At 41.0% G+C, this 19,686-nt stretch overlaps 1 protein-coding gene across 1 annotated transcript; it reads right to left on the bottom strand.

The window, feature by feature from the left end:
- Positions 1-14,091: 14,091 nt before the first annotated feature.
- FABP5 (fatty acid binding protein 5) lies at positions 14,092-18,165 on the bottom strand. The gene is made up of 4 exons (XM_063080049.1): positions 18,042-18,165; positions 15,321-15,493; positions 14,903-15,004; positions 14,092-14,348 (listed from the first exon to the last, which is right to left on the bottom strand). The coding sequence occupies exons 1-4, from the start codon at positions 18,118-18,120 to the stop codon at positions 14,295-14,297; spliced, it is 408 nt and encodes a 135-aa protein (XP_062936119.1). The 5' UTR covers positions 18,121-18,165; the 3' UTR covers positions 14,092-14,294.
- Positions 18,166-19,686: the final 1,521 nt, after the last annotated feature.

The raw sequence follows: 19,686 nt of genomic DNA, 5'->3' as shown, positions 1-19,686 counted from the left end.
GCTTTGGTTTAAGGGAAGGTTGTGGCTGGTTTGATCTATCCAAACAACTATGTCTTTCTGCCTGTCAGTAGTAAGGTGGTTTCACTTTCTTATCGTTCATGTGTTCCCTGGAGCAGCACTTTTTAACTTCCTCCAGGAGCTTTGCATCAGCATTCACAGCTTGGCCAACCATTCGGCACAGAGGCCTGGCTTTCAGCCTGTCTTGACTTTTGACAAGCCTTCCTCACTGAGCTTAGTCATTTCTAGCTTTTAATTTAAAGTGAGAGACGTTTGATTCTTCCTTTCACTTTAACACTTACAGGCCATTGTAGGGTTTTTAATTGGCCTAATTTCAATATCATTCATTGTGTTTCAGAAAATAGGGAGGCCTGATGAGAGGGAGAAAGATGAAAGTTTGGCATCTTACATGGGTGTTGTCAGTGGCACCCTAATATAATTACAAGAGTAATATCAAGATCGCTGGTCACAAATCACCCTACAGATATAATAATAATGCACAAGTTTGAAATATTGCAAGAACTACCAAAATGTGACACAGTGACAAGAGCGAGAATACACTGTTGGAAAAATGGCACCGATAAACTTGCTCAATGCAGGGTTGCCACAAACCTTCAATTTGTAAAAAAAACACAATATCTGCGAAGCACAGAAAAGCAAAGTGCAATAAAACAAGGTATAACTGTGCCTGCACTTACAGAGAATACTGCCAGAAAGATAAACAAAGCAAATTTACCATGACTGCCTCTGAAAAGGAGACAAGAGCAGCTGGGCACAGGGGTGGCAGCGAGACTTACCGTTTACTATGTAACCTTTTGGATTTTGTAATACGAGAGGTCTTGAAGTTCATAGAAACAGTCGTATTATCTTTCAATTCCATTTTTCCACAAACTTTTTGAAACACCCTCGTATAAGTTCAGGAAGCAGAGGCAGGAATAGGAGTGACCCTACTGACCATTACTCCCAGTGACCTACTTGTCACTTTGGATAGGCTTTCACAGTATCTTTCGCTCCCCCAGCTTTGTGTACTTTCAGCAGCAAGCAGCTGTGGCTCTTCTTGAAAAGACTGTCCTCGGACTACTGGGGCCATGTGACCTGCCCGTGCAGAGGGCTAGAGCAGCCTCAGAGACTGCGTCCTCCTCTCGCCCCAGGCTGCCTGCTGCAGGGTGGGAGCACGAAAGCCAGCTCCCTGCTGCAGACCCGGCAACCCCGAGGCCGAACCGCACTCCACAACCCTTCCCAGGATCTGCTGAACCTGAGATCTCATCCTTGCTTGACTTCTCCTGCCTTCTGCGTCAGCGGAATCTGACCTAACTCACTTGTCTACGGTCACAAACAAAATGAATGGTGCGATCAGGACTTACGGTTGCTATAGGGAACAAATAAAAATACAGGATACCCGGTTAAATTTGAATTTCAGATAAACACAGATCAGTTTTTTAGCATGAGTATGTCACATGCAACATTTGGGACACACGTGGGTGCTTCGAAGTGTTCACAGAAAGATTCATATTATCTCTTAGTTTTATTTTTCCACGAACATTTTGAAGAACACTCATATATTGCTCCTACTGAACACCCAGCAGCATGTAATGGCTGTTACTTTATGCTACTTGCCACCTCCTGAAAGACAGTACTCCAGTCTTAGCTTTCTTTACCTTCAAGATACTGCGACATGCTCTCTCAGCTATAATCTTTTGAGTAAGGTCATTTTTCATAGGACCAGTGACTCCATTGTCATGTACTCTTTTTCACACTTCATTTACCATAAGTGCGTGGCTCGGCCCATCCTGCTGCTGTATCAGCAAATCAGACACCCTGTGGACCCTGAGATAATGGGTGTAGGCTGAGGACTGCAGCTAAAAGGGAAAGCCCGTGTTTGTTATGTGTCGAGCTGGTCAGGATGCATTGAGCCCTGGATCCCTTTAAGGAAGAGCTGGAGGAATCCCTGCTGCATGTGCTTACTATGGCATTTCAGGGACTTCTGTCTACCTATCGCTGCATAACAAATCACTCCCATATCTGCTTTTAGCAACAATCATTTTATTACTTCTCATGGTTTCCACCGGTCAGGAATTCCCCAGGGCTCACTCAGCAAGGCTGTTTGGACTGAGTTTCCCAGAAGCAGAACTTGGGGCAAGAATTTGTGTGCAAGTGATTAGTTAAAGGAAGCACTTGGGAGAGACTTGTAAGGGCAGTAGAGTAGAAGGGGGGAGGGAAGAGGAGGAAATCGAGGCAGGGAGTGATCTCAGGTAAAGTTCTGCAGAGGGCAGGCTTTAGCCTGATCTAGTTGTATCTCAGAGTTGTCCTGACCTGATGCAAGGGACCTGAGCTTTCACACTGCTCACATGACAGTCATGGGTTATTTGCCACCTGAGCATCAGGGGGATGGAGTGAGAGTAAACCCTGACTTCACAGTGCAGCTCCAGAGACCACTTCAATTTGCTTTTAAGCCTGTTTCTTAATTTGTAAAATGGAAATAATATTTTTATCTACCTCACTTTTTAGGATTAAATGAAATTATACAAAACTTTTTACCTCACTATTTGACACTACTGCAAGAACATTATTGCAAATTATTATTTGGAGCAGAAATTATCCAAAATATGCTATTGGTTTTGTGTGCAATATTTTCTCCAAATTCTACACAACAAGTGCTTCATCACAGGCAGATAACTACCCTTAATTATCAAAAGCAAATGTGAACATCAGGAACTTCTGAGTGGGTCTGTGCAATGTTATCACATAAAAGAGCTTCAAGGAAACCTGCTGTAGATTCTGGCACCTCATTACCCTCTTACAAAAAACTCGATATCAGATGTTTCTAAATTAGCCTACATACCAAGATGCTTTGTGGTGGCTTATTGGGATCTCTTGTAGTTTCTGTTGTTTAGTTCTTATAAGTAATATTTTGTTGTAATGGTAGAAATATTAACATTTGAAACTTAGATAGCTATATTTTTAAAAGTTGTTTTCCTATTTAAGAAAAGTGTTCATAATATGAATAAGTTCAAGAGACCTATTATATAATATGGTGACTATAATTAATAACAATTTATTATATACTCAAAAATTGCTAAGAGATTTTAAGTGGTCTCACCACAAAAAAATAAGTACATGAGGGAATGCATATGTTAATTAGCTTGATTTAGCTTAATTTAGCCATTCTACAGTGGCTGCATATATCGAAACATCGTGTTGAACACCATCAATATATACAATTTTTATTTGCTATTTAAAAGAAAGGAGAAAAATAAAAACAGAAAATATGAATTATTTTCGTGTTTAATACATTTCCAGATATTCAGAACACTACCTGGCCCATAGAAAGGCCTTCAAAAATACTTGTTGAACCAATGAATTAATAAATTTTATTCATAATAATTGGGAAAAGGGAGGATAATTACAAATCTGTAATCTCTTATCCACCAATCAAAATACAAAAAGCTCTGAAAACTGATTTTTTTCCCCATAATTTAGTTGTTGGCAAAACCTAATTGGATCTAAACTCATTTGGCAGCAAAGCCTGAGTGGAACTGAAGGGGCCACATACAGTCTTTATTCATGCCACTTAGTGTGAATATTCCCATGTTTCACTACAAATATATTAATGTGTTTGATTACAGGGTACTCTCCAAGGTGCCTCTGGGAAACATATAATACATGGATTAACATATGGATATAATATACGCACTATGTTAACTTTCTAAAATGCAAAACAAATTCAGAATTCCAGAAAACATCTGGCCCAAGGGATTGGGATATGGGTGTCCGCTCTTTACTTGACTCTACCTTGCATTAAGCCCTTCAGTCACTTCCCAATGGACTTTTACTAAATCTTCGCTCTTTCCCATGACTCTAAGGCCTTGCAGGACTTGGCTGTGCCTGCCCTCTCCAGTGTAGTCCCTCCCTCTCAGGTGCTCTGCCCGGCTCCCCACCACGTGCTTTCCACCTCAGGCCATTTGCATCTGTAACTCCTCGGGAAATGCTCTTCCTTGTCCCTCCTCTCCTGCCTGGCTCCTTTTTTCCTTTAGGTTTCAACTAGATTTCTCCTTCCCTAACCTATCCACTATTGATTCCTGCTGTTTGTCTCTATCAAACACCCTGTTTCATCACTTCACAGTAATTAAATCCATCTATAATTATTATTTTAGTTTTTGTTTTTTGTCTGTCTCTCCCTCCAAACTCTAAGATCCATGAAGGCAAAGACTTTTCATCTTATTTAATTTTGCATGCCCAGCCCTTGGCACATTGTAGGAACTCAACATATATTTGCTACGTTGAGTGAATGAATGAATCAATTAATTAATATATCCATCTCAAACATGCTGACACTGGGATAGGATTCAAAGACCTCATCAGCTAACTGATCAAAGCTGCTAATACAATAAGGGAGAAATGACTTGTTATGTATGAGATATATATATAAGTTGCATTTAAATTCTTTCTTGGTATAAAGGAGGTGTTTCTCTTAAATCCAGAAAGATCATTGCAGGTATACAGACTCTAGGTATAGTGAAATAAGAGACATGATAGAGATAATGTAATTCTTTACTTGGCAAATACTCTGATGACATTTTTATAAATTTATCTCTTGGACTTATTGCCTTCATTAACATTGTATTGCCTCATTCTGGTCTGGTGCTTTATTTCTCATTTTAATATGTGTCTTTGTGCCGCAGATAACATAAAATCAAAACAGCATTATTTTCCCATCAATAGCCCAAATATACCAAATCTACACTGATTTAAGTTTTCTGGGATCCTGGAATTACTGCCTAATTCCAGACTAAAGCACTTAAATTCTTAAAAGAACCTTATATTATCATGCTAAATTATTTCCACAAAAATTCAGAAAGTTTGAGATTATCTCATCTCTGTCATGATGATCTCTCCAAGGTTTCTGGGTGTGGTGCACACCTTGTAAAATGATGCATTACGCAGGTCAGCCTCCAGGATGGGCCATTCTCCAAAAGTCTGCCTGTTCCAGAAAGGGTGGCATTTTTTCCGCCTTTGCTTCTGCCCTGTGTAGCTATGGCAGGGAGCTGAGTTTAGTGGTTAGTGTAATAGACTGAGTCAGCAAGCTTAGTTTCTATATTTGGCCAAGTGATTTGCTGAAAATCTTTGTCAAACCAACTCTAAGTCATGAAAGAAGTCTTTGTTCTCTTATGTGTAACTTTTGCAAGCTTCTGTGTGAGCACTATCTTCATTGCTACTATTCTGAAACAGATCTTTGGGATTTTTCTCTGTTGTATTTCTTTTAAGTAATGGTCTGCTTAGAGAATCAATAAACCAAAAAGCAGCCAAGCAAGAAACGAAGAAAAACCAAATACCAGGGATTCAGCAGCACACACTCACAGGTACCTGCACAGGTATGCCACAGGTTATGCACAACCCGGCAGGGCCATCCACACAGATGAAAAGGAGAATAAAGACCTCTGGAGTTGTGCTGAAATAAACACCAAAGCTTTGCATAAAGCCCAGCAAATGAGAAAGAGCAAAATTATCCATTATAGATAAAATATTGGTACTTTAACTTTTCCATTAGGGTTGACTTTAGAACAAACATTTCTCCCCATTTAATGTAAAAAGGAAAAAAATGTGTTCCCTGTTAAAGTAGTTAAAATGCCTATTGGGGACAAAATATTTTGTGGGGTAGAAGTTTCCTTAACCAGGTGTCTACTACATTCTACAACAGTGTGAGGCCAGCTTTGTCTGCAGCCAGGCAATACTTGGCCTATGTTATCAGGTGGGCTAAGTGCTTTAGGAGCTCTAAATGTAGGGTAAATATTTTTAAACAATTTTATTACATCAATGTAAAAGAATATTCATTGAATCATTGTTAATAATTCTGAAACTTTTTCAAAAGCTGAAACATTTATCAAGAGGAAATGGATAAATCATAGAGTTGAGATAAAGTTAATTATTATGAAGTTAAAAAATGCAAATCTATATTTATTTGAGTTTTAATAACTGGGAATGGCAGTAGAATACTGTTTTGTATGAGCCCTTATATAAAATGCTGTGGGTGTATTTACATATAAATATATAAATAGTTATTTGAATGCATCATAACAAAATACTAATATCAATTTGCTATGGAAGTAAAATTTCCAGGGATATTTATTTTCTTCTTTGTATTTTTCTGTTGTATTTTCTAATATAAATTCATCATTAAAAATATAAACAAAACTATTGGCATTAAGAAGTTTTTATTTTTCTTATTATAGATAGATAAGTAAATAAATAAGAAATTATACATCACCCCAATTTCAAGAGATAATCACTGTTAACATTCTATATTTTTCTACATCTATGCATCTATTGTTACAGAAATGAGATAATATGTATGTAATATCTTATAATTAGGTGTTTTTTCACTTTACAATGTATTATGAGCCTTTTTCCCAAGCTATTATTAGTCTGGCATTATTTTTTTAATGCCAGTTAGTATTTTATCGTATGGATGTATCATGATTATGTAACTAAGCTCCTATTTCTAGAAAGTTATGTGCTTTCCAATTCTCTACTAATGTGAAAACACTCAGATGAACATCCACATAACTAAATTTTCAGTCATTAGGAGATATTTCTCTAAGACAATGAGGGGTGGAGTCAGACCGTTCACCGTCAGATCTTTCACCATCAGACAAAGGCCCAATTGTTTCCTAGGTTGCCAAAAGCACAGCTCAGCCTCTCAGCCACTTCTGGATCAGCAATTAACACATTAGCAAAACCAGCCCCATCAGCTGGGATAGCTTCTCTGGATTCCCAGATCTAGGCCAAGTAATTCCTCACAATTTTATTAGATCATTGTCACTTTAAGGCAATTTAAAAAAACATTTTGTCCAGTATTTTCAGTTGTCTTTAGTAACAGTTATTCTAAATATCAGTGCCTCATTATGAAAGTGAAACTAGAATATCTTTTTAAAACAGACATCTGTCACTTCCTACTTGAGACCCCCCATGGTTTCCCTGGACCCTTCGATATACCCGAATCCCTTAACTAGCAGGTTCAAGGTCTCCATGCTCTGTTTCCTGTCCAAATCTTAGGCTACATCTTGGCCCACATTGTTCCTCTTTCAATAAGCTTCTGTCACTCTGCAACTCTGACTGTCCCCACTTCACAGCTTCTGTAGTTGCCAGTCCCTCTGCCTAGAATTCCCACCCAGATGTCCACTTGCCTACCTTCTGCTCATTGTTCAGGTCTCAGTTCAAATATTGCCTTCTCAGAAAGGCCTTTCCTGACGGCCTCATATAAAGCAGCTTCCCCTCCACTCACTCCTCATCCCAATACACTCACGTGCTGCATAACAACATTTAGGTCCACAGACTGCATATACGATGGTAGTTGGAGCCACAGGCTATACCATATAACCCGTGTGTAGTAGACTATACCATTTAGATTTGTAACTACACTCTGTGAGGCTTGCACAACAACAAAATTGCCTAACGACACATTTCTCAGAATGTACTCCTGTCATTAAGCGATGCATGACTGTACTCGGTTTTATTTTTGTCTAGCTGCATTTATCACTCTCTACCATTTTCTTGAATCACGTATGTTCCATCTTGCTATAGATTGAACGTGTCCTCCAAAGTTCATATGTTGGCGACTTAATCCCAATGCAACAGTGTTGAGAGGTGGGACCTAGTAAGAGGTCAGTAGGTTGTGAGGGCTCTGTCCCCATGAACGGATTAATGATGTTAACTTGGGAGTGGGTTAGTTATCTCGAGAGTGGGCTTGTTATAAAAGCCAGTTCAGCCCCCTCCTGCTGTCTCTCTTGTGCACACTCTCTTGCCCTTTCACCTTCCGCCGTGGGATGACACAGCAAGAAAGGCCCTCATCAGATGCAGGCTCCTTGACCTTGCACTTCCCAGCCTCCAGAACTGCAAAAAATAAATCTTGTACTTTATAAATTACCCAGTCTCAGGTATTCTGTTGTAGCAGCACAGAACAGACTAAGACACCTCTTCTCACAGTGAAATGTCAGTTCAATGAGAAAGGACCCTGACCCTACTCTATCTTTATCGTCATGTCATGTGTCATCAGCACCTTCAAAAAGTGCTCTTTAAAAAATATTATTAACCTCTTTTGAGACATTCTCAAGTGTTCAGTGTGGAGAAACAGGTGTGGGAGGAGAAGAGGGACTGAATCATAAGTAAATGTTTACATATGATCTGGTGACAGAGCCTGACAGATCAGATGTCATAAGACTCCAGTTATTTTCCAGTTGCTGTGTGACCAGTGGCAAGTCATACCACTCTGCCTTTCACGTTTCAAAATATGTGTCACTCAGCTTTTTAAACCAGTTTTCCAGCTTCATCAGTCCTTCCTACCCACCCACATCCCACATGACCCACCAAACAGCAGTGAATGCTGAAAGGGCAATGTTAAAAAAGAACAGTGAGTCTATGAAACCGAGGGGAAAGCTATAAAAAATTCTCATAAACCTAGAAGTGAATTTAATATACAACAGACATGAATAATCACTGATTTACAAGCAGCAAGAATTGAGTAATAGCCTAAATTGACTTGGTAGCATCACAATCTGGGTGCTAAAAAGATGGTTTTCAACCTTTCTATAGTCATAGCACAATTTTAAATACCAAAATTCTGAAAAAACGATTGGAGAGATTAAGACAAGAAATCACTGAGCACCTTGGAAATAAATGCAACCTAATCATTACTGGTACATAACAATGCCTTATATTGCCTACAAAGGTCTCAGTCATGATTCACCAGAACGATTGATCACTGGGCACTCAAATTCTGCTTGAAGAGAATGGTTGATGCCCTCGAGGTGTCCAAGGATATAATCCAAAGGTTAAGTCATGTCTGTCCTGTACATTTTTCTCTGATGAGGGTCTGACTTATGTTAAACCATCTTTCTTGTAGCAAATCACATTTAATCTGCACCATGTTCCACAGACACCTCAGGTCAAGCTCTGTTTGACATTGTCTGTTAGCAATATATTTGGCTGCAATAAAACAAATTTTATTCATTGATGAAAATTGGGCAGCCCTATTTATTTCCTGATAGAGCAGTGGAGGAGCAAAGCTCAATCCCTTACTTCCTACTTCAAACATTCTTATTCCAGTCACCAAGCACACTACATCGGGGGTAAATAAAAGACCTGATTAAAGTTGAACAATTTGTGTAAAGGTAAGAATTATGGTTTTAAAAAGTAAAATAATTGAAGCAACATCATAACAGGTCTTAAATAAAAATGTGTTAAATAGGCACAAAAAGCTATTAATTTATTAATGAATTTGTTCATTTGACAAATATTTATTGAGCATCTTCTGTGTGCTAGGTTCTCTCCTATTTGAGTGGTGGAGACAGGGCACTGTAAAAACAATCTTCCTTCGTGGAGCTTACTCCTCAGTGGAGGAGATAGACAATAACCAAAACATTTTTTTAAAAGAAACAAAAATATATTCAATCAGGATTGGTAATAAAGGCAAGTGCTATGGGGAAAAATAAAAGAGTATGTGTTTTGGGAAAAGATTATTGAAGGATACTTTAATAAAATGACAGATCTAGGGAATAAGAGAAACAGATGTATTCATCTGAGATCTGATATTGAACAAATTTGAGAATCTCTCCTTTTTTGTTTTCTACTTTTCTTTCTTCAATCGTCATCCACAAACACAGGGATGCATCAAAATATATTAAGGAGACTCAAATGATTGCTCAGATACTCCCAGCTAATATTGACTGTACATTTTCCTATATTGAGAAATTGCTATAGCCTTTGAAAATTAAGTGAAAATAAAAGATGCATTTACACACACACACACACACACACACACACACACACACACACACACACACGAGTATAAGGGAATTGAGAGTATGAGGGAGTGGTGAGAGCTATTATACATAGTGTGGTCTGGGAATGACTCACTGCTAGGGTGACACTTCAGAAGAGACCCAAAGGAAGTGAGAAGGCAAGCGGGAAAGCATGGGCTGCAAGCAGAGGCAACAGGTGCAAAGGCCCTGAGGCAGGAGCACACTTGTGTCAACAATGGGCAGTGTGGCTGGAGGGAAATGTTTGAGAGGTGAATGGTAGGAGATGAAATCGGGGGGGGCATCGGGAAGTTGGGAAACACAGGCAAATCAGACAGGACCTTTGTAAAGCCTTTGACTTCTACTCCAAGTGAAATGAGAAGCCAATGGAGGGTTCCCAACAGAGGAGTGATGTACTCTAACCTGTTTTTGAAATGATAGGTCTGGAATGATAAAGATGCAAACAGGCAGAGAAGGGGAGAAATGATGGAGACATTTGAGCCAGGGTGGTATCTGTGGAAGAGGTGAGAAGTAATTGAATTCTAAATATATTCTGTAGAAAAAACTGAAATAATTTGCTAATGGATAGATATTAGATAGGAAAGAGAGATAGGAATCAAATATAACTCTAAGCCACTTAACCCAGGAATTGGAAAAGTGACATTCCCGTGGATTGAGATGGAGGGTACTGCAAGAGGAGCAGGTTTGGAATTTAAAAAAATAAGAAATTCAATTTCATAAGACATTAGTGCTTTGGACTGAATGTTCCCCCAAAACTTAATCCCCACTGTAACTGTTGAGGGTGGGAAATACTATTATGGTAATTGAAAGGTAGGGCCTTGAAGACGTGATTATATTGTAAGGGCTGTACCCTCGTGAATGAACTGATCCATTCTGGGAATAATGGGAGTGGTTCTGGTGACTTTAAAAGGAGAGTGAATGAGGAGGTTACTCTCTCTCTGCTCCTCCATATTTGCCATGTGATACCCCGAGTCACTTTAGTCACCACCAGGACAAGGCCCTCAACCAGATGTGTTCCCTGGACTTTGGACTTCCCAGCCTCTGAAAGTGCAAGTAATAAATATTGTTTCTTTATAAATTACTCAGTTCCGGGTATTTTGTTATAAGCAACAGAAACAGACTAATACAATTAAGCTCACATCCTGTGCTGTCCAAATTGGCAGTCACTAACCACATATGGGTATTTAAATTTACATTTTAATTAATTAAAATTAAATTGAAAATTCCTCAGTTGCACTTACTACATTGCAAGTGCTCAATACCCACCCATGTGTGGCCAGTGGCTACCATAGTGGACAGTGCAGATATTACACAGCATTTCCACCATCACAGAAAGCTCGACTGGGCAGTGCTGGTTGGACATTAAACCTTTATACTCTGGGCTCTATGCTAAGTGCCTTCCATACATTTAGTTTACTGTTTAAAACAACTCTATGAGTCAGGCAACGTTATATCCTTTTACAAGAATGTGACTAGGGTTCAGAGAACTTATATAACTTGCCCTATGTCACACAATCATTAAAGAGAGCCAGAATTAGAGATTCCTGGACTGTCTGCCTCCATAGTCCAAGCACTTCGATCATCACACTGTATTTTAGAAAGACTGAACTAGCTTGAAAAGAGACATGGCATCCATGAGGAATGTCTAGCAGGTTATTGGCAACAAAGCTTTGAAGCATAGGGAAGAAATGAGATCTGATAGATCTAGGTAAAAGTGAATCTCCCAAGAGGCCCTGTTTGTTGTAGAACTAAACATAATACATTCCAGCACACCGTCAGTTAAGAAAAAAAATAGAAATAATCAATAAAGACACTGGTTTTAGGTCTTTTAATGAGGGGTCAATCATTAAAAGACTGCTTAACAGAAAGAACAGCTCAATTGACACCAGGTGGCATAAAGTTGGGATACACTTGTTCTACTCAGTGGTTCTCAACTAGGTACGGTACCATGCCCTTAGAGGACATCTGGAAATGCACAGGGTGTTTGGAGTAAACTGGTGGGTGTCATGGGCATTCTCTGGCCATGAACTTAGGACGCTGAAAGTTCTAAAATGCTTGCCTCAGTTCAACACAAATTTCTGTTGCCCAAAATGTCGAGAGCTCCTCCATGTAAGAAATGTGGGCCCACTGTCCCTTGGGTGATACTCCACAATCCGTAAACTGAAGCAGTACAGGCATTAGAACATGGTGACTAGATAAATTTGCACTACAATCTGTTCTGTGATTTAGCTGTGTGGTTTGGAACCATTACCTAGACTATGGGCCTTAGTTTCCTTATCTGTATAATGCAGGAGACCATAGTTAGTACACATCTTCTGGGGTAGTTCTGAGAATTACAAAACACTTCAAGTACTTGACCTAATGTTTGGTTCGGGGGAATGTTGAATAAACATACACTATTATTAGAAGCGGAAAGGGGGGATGGAAGAGAATTGTTAGCATGTAGACTAAAATAAGCAAGAAGGAAATTCAAATAAAAAGGAAATCTAAAACAGCATTGTCCGTTTAAAAATATGAATGCAAAAATGCAAACACATGCAACTTTTAAATTTTCCCTAACCTAGTAAAAAAGGTAAGAAACAGGTAAAATTAATTTTATTAATATAGAATATTTAGGTAACCAACTATATCCAAAAATGTTATTTCAGTATGTAATCAATATTTTTAAAAAATCATTAGTGTGGTATTTTACTTTTCATACCAGGTCTTTGAAATCCCATCTGCACGTTCAATTCAAGTGCTCAATAGCCACACATGGCTCGTGGCTACGCAGTAGACAGCACATGGCTAGAATGTCAGTTAGAGTCAAACTTTTTCACTGACTGCCCGCTTTGGGTAACTCTAAAGAAGAGTCTTACCAGCTAGTATCTCAGCACACGGAGAGTAGTTTCAGAAAAGTCTCAAGTAACACATTTAGGGGCCTTAGATTCAGGATCTCTGTACACGATAAGAGGCAGTGTTGTAGAATGATTGAACGCATTGAGTGGACTTGATGAGATATAGGTTCACAATCCAGCTCTACTACTTCCTGTGTCCCTGAAAACAGCTCGTCAAAAACTTGTTTTCTTACTTGCCAAATGGAGATAATAGTAGCAGCCCCTCTAAGTATTGCTCTGAGAATCATGTCCACAGAGCTTTAAGCCAGTGCCTACAATCTATTTCTCCAATGTGAATTGTAGATATTTGTATTTGAGTCCAAGAATAGAACAGTGGCACTAGAATTCTATTTATTCTTTACATAGCACATTACGTATAAATACTCAGAAGTGTTTAAGAGTTGTATCACTTTTATGGCTCCTGTTAAGGAACAGATTTTGTTATTCTAAAGCTGGAAGTGGTTCCTCACACTGAGGGCAATGATTTGTCCAGTGTTCAAACATGCCTCAACTCCTAGAACAGTTCCTGGCACATCGTATGTCCTCAATAAGTTAACAAATGAATTTTTAGTTGCAGAATTTTGAATAATAGTTGTAAGTGCACCATTAAAAGTATGATATAGTCATTTAGGTAATTTAACCCCTTTGTTCTAATACTTAAATTATAAAGTTTATGTAGCTACCTTTTAATGAGAATAGCCTCTGCCAGAAATTTAAGACTCTTGAGCTGATACAAAGTTCAGATAGTATAGGGCCAGCTTAAATGATCGGTACTGTATTTGCCACAAAAGTAGGTGTAACATATAAATCACAGGATATAATCTTAACACAGATACTCAATTTATTATGTGGTTACATCCGATAAACCCATCATAAGTTGAAAATATCATAAGTTGAAAATGCATTTAATACACCTAAACAGCCTAGCTGGTTAGCTCAGTTGGTTAGAGTATGGTGCTAATAACACCAAGGTCCAGGGATTGATCCCTGTACCAACCAGCCACCAAAAACAAAAGAAAACCAAAAAATATACCTAACCTATTGAACATCACAACTTAGCCTAGCCTACCTTAAACGTGCTCAGAACACTTACATTAGCCTACAGTTGGGCAAAATCATCTAACACAAAGTCTATTTTATAATAAAGTGCTGAATATCTCATGTAACTTATTGAATACTGTACTGAAAGTGAAAAACAGAACGGTTGTATGGCTATCGGAAGTACGGCTTCTACTGAATGAGTATCACTGTCCCACCACCATAAAGTCGATCCACAAATTAAACCATTGTAAGTCTGGGGCCATATGTATGGCACCCCTAAGATTACCCCAGAATTTATTCAATTCATAGTTATTAAAATTCATCGCTAATTTCCTATAAAATTAAAGAATGCATACAACATGTATTAGCACAAACACATTTATTTATTAACCAAAAGGATGATCCAAATTAAAACAACATTTTGAAATAGTTGCATGTAAAATGTTTCTGATAAAGATAATTGAACACAGTAGTGAAAAAAAAAAAAGCAGTATAGAGATTTGCTCATTGAACTGAGCTTGTTCATTCTCACAGCTAATTCCTGTCCAAAGTGATGATGGAATTTTTATTCTACTTTTTCATAGACCCGAGTACAGGTGACATCATTCATGACGCAGTCCTAGGACAAAGAATGATATTAAAGAGTGGGGTTAGTTTTACATTCCAGAGCAATGGTGCTAATAAAATGTTAGGATCAGAATACTACAAAATCTTGTAGTCTATTTCACAGAGGGAGAGAATTTGCTTTAGGATTCCTAGGTTTAAGAGAAGCTGGACCCTGCTGTTTTGCCTTTAATATGCATATGCTTTATTGAAAACTAAAATTTGAGTATATCTAAATTATTCATTTGGTCTTGCCAGATATTATTCCTCATTTTAAAGAAATGGAAAAATGTATGCCTAAGAGAGCAGACTGATGCTTGCCAAGATCACACTGTGACATAGCAGCAGGGCAAGGACTATACTTATCTCTGCTACATCCACTGCTATATCATGTCATTTCTCTATTCTCACAAAGGGCTTACTTCATAATTAGTGCTCTGGTATTTGTTATTTTGCATTTTTTTTCTTCCCAAACTTAGTTCTCCTGTTAACGATCAATGAATAGAACAGTTATGTGAACTATGAACGCAAACAAGAAGCCCAGGCAGACATAAGCACTTTGTCACTTACCACCACTAATTTTCCATCTTTCAATTTTCTTGTTATTGTGCTTTCCTTCCCATCCCATTCCTGATGCTGAACCAATGCGCCGTCTTTAAAGTCGCAGACAGTCTGCAAAATCAAAGCACACTTTTTAATCTTCCAAAGTATACTACAAGAGAGTAACTGTCACTCATAGCCTTAACTTTTTTCCTCTGGGTCAATTTTATTAACATGTACTGATTTCATTCACAATACAGTTTGTTTCAGTCTAGAAGCTCATAAAAGATTCTCATCTTATAAAGCTAGTAGTATTTTTACTAATTTGTTAAACCTCAGTTAATAAGGTAACTTTTTCATCAGTTGTTGCCTATAAACAATAGAAATGTTATTAATACAGCCTATCATTCTAGAAGGTTCTGTGATTTTATAGCATGTTATGACTGACCTGAGTTTTTCTGCCATCGGCTGTAGTTTCTTCAAACTTCTCTCCCAGGACACAAGAAAACTGTGTTGTTTTCAAAGTGCTCTCAGTTTTTATGGTGAGGTTTTTGCCATCACAAGAGATGATACAGTCTGGTTTGGCCATCGCACCCATTTTTCTCAAAGCTATTCCCACTCCTGCAGAATGTTATATCATGTTAAATTACAGGAAGACCAAAGTTATAATTATGTAATAAAATAAAAATATTATGTATAAATATTCAATTATAATCACTATACTTGGTATATTTTCACTTATTTGCTTATTGAAAACTATTGTAAACAACATATTCGGAGCTCACCATGCGCCAGCATTTTACGTATATTAGTTCATGTAAGCCTTACAACAAACCCATGAGAGGTGGGTATTATTGTCTCCATTTTATAAATAAGAAAGTGAGGCACTGAGGTCATGCCCAAGCTCATTCAGCTAAGAAGTGATGGAGCTGAGAACCAACAGTACAGGCAATCTGTCTCCAAATCTCAGCTCGTGGCCACCATGCTGTGCTGGCTTTCAGAAAAGTTAGGGAAGAAATACAGACTTATAAATTTATTTACTCAAAGCAATTGACAGAAGGTGGAGATAAAGCATTCAATATTGCAAACTCAGGAGCGTGTTCAGTCTTTTTCTATATACTGGATTTTGTCAACCACTGTATTCTATGACTCCAGCCATACTCTGACACATAAAAGGCCCTTGCTAAATATTCGATTAATAGACTACACAAAATATAAATCAGTCCTGAGATATTCAAATAGCACAATGTTTTAAGTGTTAGCAGCACAATCATGATACTATTAAACAGAAAAAAACTTGCCATTGAAAATGGAAAGCATTTCACAGCTGCATAACTCAACTGCTATATTGAGTTATGTAGCTATGAAATTTCACATTATTAAATTATGTATTAATTTATAATCTGTGTATTTTCCCTTAGGGTTAACATTTATAAGGAATTTTAGATCCAGGCCAAATCCCCACTTCACAAATAAAGAGACTACAACCTAAGTGGCCTGTCTTGAGGAACATTCAAGCCTTTAAATGTCCCCTTGAAGACTTCTCTTTTGCCAGCTCAGAGCTGGTGACTTGTGGCATTGGCTGAATCATTATTTATTCACACTTTGGACAAATAAATGGTCTCTGCTCTTCCCACACCTTGACTGCTCTCTAATGAATTAAGCCTTGACAACCTTCATGACTCCAGAATGGAAACAAGCCATCCAACCCTAAACACACATTCACTTTCAATGAGCAGAAAAAGTGTTCTCTATTCTGCCCTCAAGCCTGTGCACTGTATTTCTTGGATGGATGCAGTAAATGGTTTACAGTGGGGAAAAAAAGCACTGCCTCTTGTTTTACTGACAGTTCCGTAAGTACCCTCATGATTCACCACAAACCACCCTTAACACCACATTATCTTGGATTAAGGCTAGAGAAGGAGGAATTCTGAACTGACACTGTGGCTAGGTATCAAGAGGGTCATCGTAGTGACTTCATCAAAGATCAATCAGGTTGTTTGTTAATACCGGCTTCTTAAGCAGTTCATAGTCCCAGCAGTTCCTTAGAGCTGGAAGCCCCCACCTGGAGAGGATCCACGCTATACTAACTCATTGCACTTCCTAGTGGCCTGTGATAAAGGTCCATTTTGTTTGCTATCTACCTAATGTCTCAACCAGCATGTAATCGCTCTCCATGGCTTAGAAAAGTACAGTAATAGAAAATGGGGCACTATTTCGAGTGAAGGAGAACCTGAATCCTCCTCCAGAAACTCATTCTCCTTCGGAAGGCTTTAAGAAGTCAACTGCTTTCTGCAGGGCCACACGCATCTTGCATTCGGTTGGCCCGGCAGTTTCTGATTATGGTTTTCTAACAAATCCCACTGCCTCTTTGCCCCTCAACCTGAAGACGCAGAGGCCAGGATGGCAGTGCACGGCCACCCCCAGGCACATTTGGCCTCATCGCGCTCCTCCTACAGGCCACACGTCCACTGGGGCGCCCTGGCCGGGCAGTGCCAGCAGCAGGTCAGCGCTGCGAGGCGGCGAGCAGAGACCTAGGGGAGACGGGACCGAGAGCGGAATGGAAGCAGAAGCTGTAAGCCCCGTTCAGATCCTCTACCGGGTTTTTGCTGGAGACCGCGCCCCGGCACCGCATCCCGGCGAAGAGAGAGGAGGGTTGCGCGCCACCGAGGAACAAAAGATGCGGCAGGGTGGGAAAGTGGGTGCTGCCACGACGGGGCGAGTGGAAGAGAGAGGATGGTGGCGCGAAGGGGGAGGATGCCTGGTGAGGAAAGAAAACGGGGGAAAGTTAAGGGGGCTGCCTGCGGGGGATCCAAAGAAGTGCGCTTGCGGGGCGGGTGCACGAGCTAAGGGACAAGAAGCAATGCGGAGTGGCTGCCACGTGGAAGAAAGCAGAAGAGAGGTGGGGGGACCACCGGACGGAACCTCTGGAACCTTGCGGCCCGCGGGCGGGCGGACTGGCGGCGCGCACGCTCCGCTGTACTCGCTGCTTGCCCGCGTGGTGCCGCGCCGCGCTGCACCCAGGGGCCGCGTGGCCGGTGGAGATGGGCAGGGTACGGGGTAGACAACCGAGCAGCCCGGGCCACGGAGCCCGGCACGCTGAGGGAACCTAGGGACAGACGGCCACACACATGCCACGCTGCAGGCGCCGCCGGGCCGGGAGCCTCACCTAGTTCCTTCATGTACTCATCAAAGCCTTTACTGTCCACCAGGTGCCATCTTCCTTCCAGCTGCTGAACGGTGGCCATGGTGGGCGCGGGCAGGCGTGCGGAGGGAGCAGAGCAGCGTACGGCGTGGCGAGCGTGCGGTGCGGCTCCCGGGCTCCGGTGGCTGCTTTATAAAGGCGCCGGGAGCGGGGCGGTGCCGAGTGGCCAATGAGAAGCGCGTCGCCAGGCCCACGCCCCGCCCCCTGCGCGCCCCCTGGGCCTTCCTCGCGGGGTCGGGAGGTGCTAACCGACTCCACCTGCCAGGGGACGCCAGGGCTCCTTGGCGCCTCCAGCAAGTGGGGACTCGCCCGGCGCGCCCCACGCCTCTCCGGACGCCAGCCCCTGCACGTTCTGGTGCTTCTGCACGCCCAGGAAGTCAGAGGGGGCAACCGGGAGGCCCGGCCTCGGCCCCCTGTGCCCCGCCGTTTGACCGCCACGCTGCTGCAGTTTTTTCCCTGTCCAAATACCCGAACGAATCGATTAGCCCTCGCCTGACTCAGGCGACAGGAATTAATTGATCGGCTATTTTGGTTGATTGATTGACCAACTGCTTTGCCTCCCTAACCTGCTCTTTGGCAGCCGACAAACCCACATCCCACACCTTCCTGAGAGAACCTGCTTTCCCCACCCTGAGGCCACCCCTGGCCCAGTTAGGGCCTCAGGGTGGGTGTGTACCTGAGTTGAGCTAGATGATTTTATCAGAAGGTGATGGGTGGGAAGGGGGTTGTCTCAGGACGTTGGTTTCTAAACTAAACCTTTGTAGGAAGTTTCTCCTTAAGGGACTGTCAATGCCTTTCAAGATTGTTTTGTTAGTTTATATTCCGCACTGAGTGACTCCTGAGTATTCAGACTCCAGTTTCCTATTCGCCTTTAATCATGATACTACCCTGCACTTGTGTGTAGAACGTTATACTTTCTAAGTGTACATTTCACAGTATCTTCCCACCTGGTGCTCCCGGGTCCCTGATGAAGGTGAGATGGAGTGAGTGAGGAAGTTGCCACACAGGCTGCCGATTTGGTAGAGTTACTATCCATTTACTGTGTACCTACTGTGTGATGAGTGTTATGCTTCCTGGGCACTTTATCTGCAGTAACTCTAATAACCACTAAACTTTTGCTAAGGAGTGTCATCCCGATTTTTCAAAAGAGGAAATAAGGCAAGGAACGTTCGCACAGTGGTAGAACCAGAATCCCCATCCAGGTCGTCTTATTCAAGACCTTGTGAAATAGGTCCACACCCGACTGCCTCTAGCTAACTGCACCTGTGTTGGAGCTAAGGGAGAGGCCAGCCACCATTGCAAGACACTAGTTGTTGTATCGTCCTCAACAAAATGGAAATCTGAGGTTGGCATGCCATCTCCCAGCATGCTCCTCTGCACTGCATCCCTTTCTTTTCAAGTCCCTGCCCTAATTTTAAGGTCACCTCAGCCTTTCTTGTGGTACCATTTTACTACTGAGTGACTCAGGCCATGTGGTTGTCCCACTAAGGACCTGCATGTCCCACACCCAAGGCTCTACTGCTCAGAAAACGTCCATGTTCGGAGGGAAGCTGCGCGCATTGTTTGCTCAGTGATGGAAGTGCCGGCTTCTTCCACTCAGGGCGCCTCC

The sequence above is a fragment of the Cynocephalus volans genome, chromosome 15 (genome assembly GCF_027409185.1).
Source record: "Cynocephalus volans isolate mCynVol1 chromosome 15, mCynVol1.pri, whole genome shotgun sequence".
NCBI lineage: Eukaryota > Metazoa > Chordata > Mammalia > Dermoptera > Cynocephalidae > Cynocephalus > Cynocephalus volans.
This window is presented reverse-complemented; position numbering and strand designations above follow the sequence as displayed.